General features: G+C 63.1%; 2 protein-coding genes across 2 annotated transcripts in view; both read left to right on the top strand.

The window, feature by feature from the left end:
* Nucleotides 1–236: 236 nt before the first annotated feature.
* On the top strand, nucleotides 237–5,239 carry LOC113977474 (E3 ubiquitin-protein ligase TRIM7-like). The gene is made up of 7 exons (XM_027703607.1): nucleotides 237–660; nucleotides 2,082–2,168; nucleotides 2,447–2,677; nucleotides 2,974–2,996; nucleotides 3,236–3,351; nucleotides 3,601–3,633; nucleotides 4,507–5,239. Exons 1-7 carry the CDS (start codon nucleotides 259–261, stop codon nucleotides 5,016–5,018), a joined length of 1,404 nt encoding a protein of 467 aa, XP_027559408.1. The 5' UTR covers nucleotides 237–258; the 3' UTR covers nucleotides 5,019–5,239.
* Nucleotides 5,240–6,542: 1,303 nt separating this feature from the next.
* Nucleotides 6,543–6,992, top strand: part of CDC25A (cell division cycle 25A) — a 17,729-nt gene continuing 17,279 nt past the window's right edge. Inside the window, exon 1 of the mRNA XM_027703604.1 lies at nucleotides 6,543–6,791. Coding sequence (XP_027559405.1) covers nucleotides 6,637–6,791 — 155 coding nt within the window. The 5' untranslated portion in view covers nucleotides 6,543–6,636. The remainder of the gene's footprint in view (nucleotides 6,792–6,992) is intronic.

Genomic DNA, 6,992 nt, shown 5'->3' on the forward strand with positions numbered 1-6,992 from the left:
CACACACACACACACACACACACACACACACACACACACACACACACACACACACACACACCCACACACACACACACACACACACACACACACACACACACACACACACACACACACACACACACTCTCACACTCTCACACTCGCCTCCAGCTCGTTCCCATCCCCGCAGCCCCGCCCCGTTCCCGCCCCCCCATCCCGCCCCGTTCCCCCCTCCCGCTCCCGCCCGGTGCCGGCACTTTCGGTTTCCCCCTCGGCCCATGGCTCGGGAGGTGCTGGCCCTGGGCGAGCAGCTGGCGGCCGAGGCCACCTGCCCGGTGTGCCTGGAGCTGTTCTCGCGGCCCGTGCTCACCGAGTGCGGGCACAGCTTCTGCGAGCGCTGCCTGCGGGCCGTGCTGGGCTCCGGCCCCGCCGCCTGCCCGCAGTGCCGCGCCGCGCTGTCCCCGGGCTCGCTGCGCCCCGACCGCTCTCTGGGGGCCGTGGCGGGGCTGGCGGGGGCCCTGGAGGAGGCGGCGCGGCGGCCCCGCTGCCCCGAGCACGGCGAGCCCCTGGCGCTGTTCTGCGAGCCCTGCGCGGCCCCGCTGTGCGCGCTCTGCATGGACGGGCCCGCGCACCGCCCGCACCGCGCCCGCGCCGCCGAGAGCGCTGCCCGGGAGCTGCGGGTACGGGATGGGAGCGGGGTGGGAACGGGCTGGGCACGGGCTGCCCGGGAGCTGCGGGTACGGGCTGGGAGCGGGGTGGGAGCGGGCTGTGGGCGGGATGGGGACGGGCTGGGAATGGGCTGGGAGCGGGATGGGAGCGGGGTGCCCGGGAGCTGCGGGTACGGGATGGGAGCGGGCTGGGATCGGGATGGGAGCGGGATGGGAACGGGCTGGGAGCGGGCTGGGAGAGGGCTGGAAGCGGGCTGGGCACGGGCTGGGGACGGGCTGCCCGGGAGCTACGGGTACGGGCTGGGAGCGGGCTGGAAGCGGGCTGGGCACGGGCTGGGGGCGGGCTGGGAGCGGGATGGGGACGGGCTGGGCACGGGCTGGGCATGGGCTGGAGACGGGCTGGGAGCGGGCTGCTGGGGAGCTGCGGGTACAGGCTGCGGACGGGCTGGGGGCTTCACGGCTGCGGGTGGGGGGAGCAGGGCACACGTCGGGGTCCCCTCCGGGCATAGGCTGGGGGCACCTCGGGACACGGGTTGGGGTCCCCTCGGGACACAGGTTGGGGTCCCCTCAGGGCACAGGTTGGGGTCCCTTCCAGGCAGCCATGTGGGATCCCTCCCAAACACAGGTCAGGGTCTCCTCTGAGCACGGACTGGGGTCCCCTCGGGGCACAGTCTGCTTCTCCTGCACGCACACGTTAGGGTGTCCAGCCACAGATTTGGGGCCTCATCCAGCTGCTGGCTGGGGGCCCTGTCTGGGTACAGGTTTGGGGTCCCCATCTGGCCGTGGGCTGGGGTCCCTTATCCCAACCTGCTGGGGCTGCTGGTTCTCCCGTGGCTCCCACTGCCTGCCGCCTGCCCCCAGCCCTCCCAGGAGCACAAGTCCCTCTCCCCCCACCTCTGTATCCCCACACAGTCTCTTGTGCCCCATTCATCCCCAGTTGGGGTCTCTCCCCCAAAATGTGGGGTCCCAGCTCGCTGTGCTGCAGGGGATGGCTCGGAGGAGCACAAGGGATTTTTAATATTCCAGCAGATTTATGGAGTGTGTCTGAGACACGCTCTACTGTCACTGCAAACCTCTTCCCACAAATCCCACTTCCAACACCAAAAGTTGTTTTTCCTAATTAAAAAAAAAATAAAAAAAATCCAAAAAACCCAAACCACAAACTCCAGGGTTTCCACATGAAGCTATTCCAGAAATGTTTCTGGCCAAAACAGCTGTGGATGAGGATCTCCCCAGCTTCACTTATGTGTGCCTGGAGAGGTGGGTGCTGCCTCTGAGCTCAAAACCCACCCCTAGGCACCCAGGGGCCACTCCCAGTGACCCCACAGAGCAGGGTTGTCCCCACAGGGGCTGTTTGGTGACATCATCTCCCTCCTGCAAATATCACTCCAAAATTGCCAAATCCGCCTTTGTTTTTTTCCTCCCCACCCCAGGAGACACTCCAGAGCAACCTGGTTTTTCTGCAAAAAGCAAGGGAAGAATTAAAGCCCAAAGGAGAGCCAAAAAGTGATGAGCTGCTGGTGTGTGTTCCCCTCCATGCCCTGCACCCACCCACCCAACCCACCTTCCCCGGGCACGTCCCATCTTTCTCTCCGTTTCCATGACAACGCACTTTTCTCTCTCCCTCTCTGTCCATCCCATATCTCCTCCCTGGGTCCATCAACATCTAGACATGCCACTCCTCTCTCCATTCTTCCAGCTTTTCCTCTCCAAAACCTCTTCTCCCTTTCCATGTGACTTTGCCCCTCTCCCAAGAGGAGTCCGGGATGGCTCACGGCCTCCACGTGATGCCTTGCAGCACACGGTGGCCTTGGAGGAAGAGAGGCTGCAGAACACCTTTGAGGAGCTGGAGAAGTTCCTGCAGGAGCAGAAGAGGGTCCTGCTGGCCCAGCTTGGCCCAGTGTCCCAGGAGCTCGTCAAGAGGCGCTCCGAACACAGCTCCCGTGTGGCAGAGAGGGAATCGCTGCTGGACGCGCTGATCGCGGACATCGAGAAGAAACGGGACCAGCCGGAGGTGGAATTCCTCATGGTGAGGCTGGGCACCACCCAACCTGGGCCTGTGACCCCGTGGTGAGGCTGGGGGGGCACCCACCTGGCACCCTGCACATCCCGGTGCAGCCCAGAGCCTGGCAGTGGTGCCAGGCTGTGACACCAGTGTGGCTGGTGTGGGTCGGGGGCTGCAGCGTTCCCTGAGGGAAGGGGAGGGTTGGGATGAGGTGTGGAGCGACCCCCTCCCCGATCCCCATCACCCACTTCACGCAGCAACTGCCCCTCCCTGCCCCATGTGGGCACTGCCAGAGCTCACCCGTGTGTTCTCTCTTCCAGGATGTTGGCAAAGTCCTGAGCAGGTACGAAACGGGCTCCTCTGGGCAGAGCTTTGGGAATGCTGCAGGAGCCGGGAGGGAGGTGGTTTGCCCTGCTGAGAGTTTGGGATTTAATGTGGTGTCCCTGGGAACCAGAGGCCGTTGCACCCCTCTTAAAGGCGGGGTTCCCGTGCTGGTAGCTGGGGCTCAGCTCCTGAGTTCTGTGGCTGGGGGGGTTTCCCTGCTGGGTGCTCAGAGCTCCTCTCCATGTTGTTCCCCCTCAGCTGTGAGGCAGCCAAGGCCCCGATCCCGGAGGCGGTTTCCCCGGAGCTGCAGAGGAGTGTTGAGACCCTCTCTGAGACGTGCCAGCTGGTCCTGGGCACAGTGGCCAAATTCAAAGGTAAAGCACTGCTGGCTCTGTGCTGTACTTCCCCTGGGCTTGGCTGGCAGCGGGAGATCCTCGCTGCCTGGTGCCTCTGCTCTGGGGTTTGGGAGCAAAACAGGCCCGCTCCAGATGGGAACCATCTCCAGGATAGGCTTCACTGGAGCCTGGGGCTCTGAGAGCCCATGCCTGGCCTGCTGTCCTGATGGGGAGTGGGAAAGGTGCCACAGGAGGAGAGACTCATGCATCTTCCTTTTCTTCTTCCAGAAAACCTGCTGAGCAACATAGACAGGGAAAGGGGTAAGTTTCTGGAGCTGATGGGCACAAACGAGGGAGAAAAGCTTCCCAGGATGAGTATCCTCGTGTCCTTGGCACAGAGATAGGCTCACGCCACAACATCCAGAACCAGCGTCTGTCTGGAACCGTGTCCTGTTGTTTTGACTAGGCCTGCTGTGAAATTCCTGATCTGTCCCCGTGCCAGGCAGTGCCACTGCCACTGTCCTGCGACTCAGAACGACGGCCAGGGCAGCACGGGCCGTGTGGGGCTGTGACCAGTTGAGCAGAGGGGGCTGCACGTGTTTTCAGCTGGCATTTACAAGTGCCCACTCAGTTTTCGGGATGAGGGACTCGAGCACAGGGCAGCTGTGCCTCAGTTTCCCCCAGGCTGCAGGAGGAGTGGGTTTAGCAGAGGGCCCGGGGTGGTGACACCTGTGTGGCCCTGTGGGATGGCCGCGGGATGGCAGCAGAACATCCCACATGGATGGGCGGCTCCAGCTCTGGAGGGGGGTTGATTGCCTGGTTACTCGGCAGGGCAGGGTGGGGAGCTGGTTTTCCCTTCGGTGAGCACTTGCCAGCCTTGTCACAGGAGCAGGGACTGGCCTGGCACCACTGCTGCCTGGATAACACCCACGGGATATCTGCCAGCCTGGCTGTGGAGCCAGCAATATCCAGCAGACCTGGAAGCGGGTTTAGCAAAGTCCATTGAGTCCCTCCCCTGCACGTGGGGACACTGGCTCAGTCCTGCCTCACCCCTGGGTCCCAGAGGGGAGGGCAGGGAGGGTCCTGTGCCCTGTGCCCCCCGAGGGGGCTGCAGGAGTGCACACTGCTCACGGGAGGGAGAGGTGCTGGTTCTCTCAGTCTCACAGACTGACCTTTCTCTCTGTCGTCCATTAGAGAAGGTGACGCTGGACCCGGAGACAGCGAGTCCTTTCCTGCTCCTCTCTGCAGACCACAGAACCCTGCGCCTCGCTGAGGGATTCCAGAACCTCCCCAACACCCCCCGGAGATTCACGGACAGCCCCAGCGTGCTGGGCTCCCGGGGGTTCACATCCGGGAGGCATTACTGGGAGCTGGAGGTCGGGAAGGGGCACAGCTGGGCCGTGGGGGTGGCCCTGGAGTCCGTGCAGAGGAAGGACTCGCTCAGCATCGCCCTGGGCAAGATCTGGGCCCTGCGGCTGGACTGGGAGGGCCGGTACACGGCGCTCCACGGGCTGCCCGCCCCGCTGGCACCGCAGGAGAAGCCCCGGAGGATCAGGGTCCACCTGGACTACGAAGGGGGCCGAGTGACCTTCTACAACGCAGAGAACATGGAGCAGATCTTGCAGTTCGAGACCTCCTTCACCGAGAAGGTCTTCCCGTATTTTTGGCTCTGGTCAGCAGAAACCTTCATCCGCCTGTGTGACTGATGGGTCGGGTGCCTCCCAGTGCCCTGCCGTGCCCCGGGCTGGCTGAGCAGGCAGGAAGCCTGCCAGTGACACAGCACCACAGCTCTGCCTGGGCTGGGTCTACTCTGCACCTCGCTGCATCTCCTCCTTCTGAGTCCTTTGGAGCATTAAAGGCGTGCTGTCCTGCCTGGGGGGTGTCTGCACGCTGGTGTCCCATCTAGATCCCATGGTGGCAGTGTCCTGCCTGTCCCTGTGGGCACTGAGGACACAGGAGTGATCAGCAGGCAGGCAGGGAAGGCTCTGATTGCCCGTGCAGGTCTTTGGCAGCGCTTCGTGGCTTGTGGCACGGCTTGGTGTGGGGCGATGTGTTGTAGGGTGCAGCCACCCCACGCCCAGGAAGTCAGGGTGGAGCTGATAGTAGCGGCTGTAAAACCCCTGCAAAAACGGTTTCTAGAAAATAAAATGTTCAGGGAGGGGGGGCAGGGCAGACTGGAGAGCTGGAGCGAGGGCACAGCAGGAGTGTGATGGGGATCTGTGAGATCCCGGGAGGTCAGGGCAGGAGCAAACACCCCGCTGTGTAATCCAGGGACTGGGAACATCGTGAGACGGGTGGGGTGGCAGGGCCGGGGCAGAGGAGTGGGATCCCCCGGATCCAACGCTGATACCCCGTTACCTGCTGAGTTTGTGCCCTTTTCCCCTCGTTTTTCCCAGTTTTCCCCCCTTCCCCTCAGTCCCACGGCAGATGGAGGCAAGGCAAGGCAACAGGTCCTCTGAAAAATTCTGTGTTTGTGTGTGCATCCATTTTTAAGGCAAATAGCAACACATGGGTAAATACCACACTCACCTGTGCCCTTTTCCCCTCATTTTTCCCAGTTTTCCCACCTCTTCCCCTCAGTCCCAGGGCAAGTCAAGGAAAGGCAAGGCAAGGCAAGGCAATGGGTCTGCTGTAAAGCTGGGTGTGTGTCCATTTATTAAGGCAAATGACACTTTGGGTAAATGCCACACTTACTTTTGCCCTTTTCCCCCCCTCATTTTTTCCCCATATTTTTCCCCCTTCCTCTCAGCCCAGGACAGGCCAAGGCAATGGCTCTGCCGTAAAGCTGGGCGCGTATCCATTTTTAAGGCAAATAGCAACACTTTCGCCCTTTTTCCCTCATTTTTCCCAGTTATTCCGCCCCTTCCCCTCCCGCCCCCGGCCGAGAGGAGGCAGCCGGAAACATGGCGGCAAAGCGGCGCCTCGGCCGAGCCTGAGGACTACATTTCCCAGCACGCAACGCGCAGGGAAAAAACGCATTCCGTCCTTTGGGAATGCCGGGAAATGTAGTCCTCCCTCCACCCCTGCTCTCTCGCCCTCCCATTGGCCCGAAGGCACGTCGATCACGGCCGGTGGGCGGGGCCCGGCCCCTGCGCGGCCGTTCCTACTGGTGGGAGCGCGCGCGGTGGGAGGGGGGGTTTGAAAAAAAACAACCCGCCCCCCGTCGCGCGCCGCGCGCCGATTGGCCGAGCCGCCGTTTGGCGCCAGCTTCGGAGAGGCCGACGGGTACCGGCTGGGGCCAAAGCGCCGCGGCGGCCGCGCTGACGGGAGCGCTTCGCTGTCCTTCTTCCCCCTGCCCGGTCCCGTTCCCGGTCTCCCGCTCCTATGGATCTCGCGCCCGCCGCTCTCCATCGCCGCCGCCGCCTCTCGCTCGCCTCGCCGGCGTCCCCCGCCTCGCCCGCCGTGGTCAAGGCGCTCTTCCAGGACGAGCTTTCGCCCGTCTCCGACCTCCGCCTCAGCATGGAGCAGCTTGGGCGCGGGTGAGTCGGGGCCCTCTGAGGGCAGGCCCTGGGAACCCCCCCTTTTTATCATGACACCCCCCCAAAAAAAGGGAGGCTCGAGGATTTATCTCCCCCCTTCTTCCTTCTATACTAAGACACCCCCTTTTCCCCCCGCCCGTCCGGGGCCTTTTCTCCCCCCTCTTCCAGGGCCTTTTCTCCCCCTCCTGGACCCGAAGCGAG

Source organism: Neopelma chrysocephalum, unplaced genomic scaffold (genome assembly GCF_003984885.1).
Source record: "Neopelma chrysocephalum unplaced genomic scaffold, ASM398488v2 Primary Assembly neopelma1_243, whole genome shotgun sequence".
Lineage (NCBI taxonomy): Eukaryota > Metazoa > Chordata > Aves > Passeriformes > Pipridae > Neopelma > Neopelma chrysocephalum.

What these genes read in the sequence shown, in the direction of transcription:
- LOC113977474 (XM_027703607.1), top strand. Translation starts at nt 259, where the DNA reads ATGGCTCGGGAGGTGCTGGCCCTGGGCGAGCAGCTGGCGGCCGAGGCC. An exon ending in CAAAAAGTGATGAGCTGCTG is followed by an intron (nt 2,169 to 2,446) that starts GTGTGTGTTCCC and finishes GATGCCTTGCAG; the next exon opens with CACACGGTGGCCTTGGAGGA. An exon ending in GTTGGCAAAGTCCTGAGCAG is followed by an intron (nt 2,997 to 3,235) that starts GTACGAAACGGG and finishes GTTCCCCCTCAG; the next exon opens with CTGTGAGGCAGCCAAGGCCC.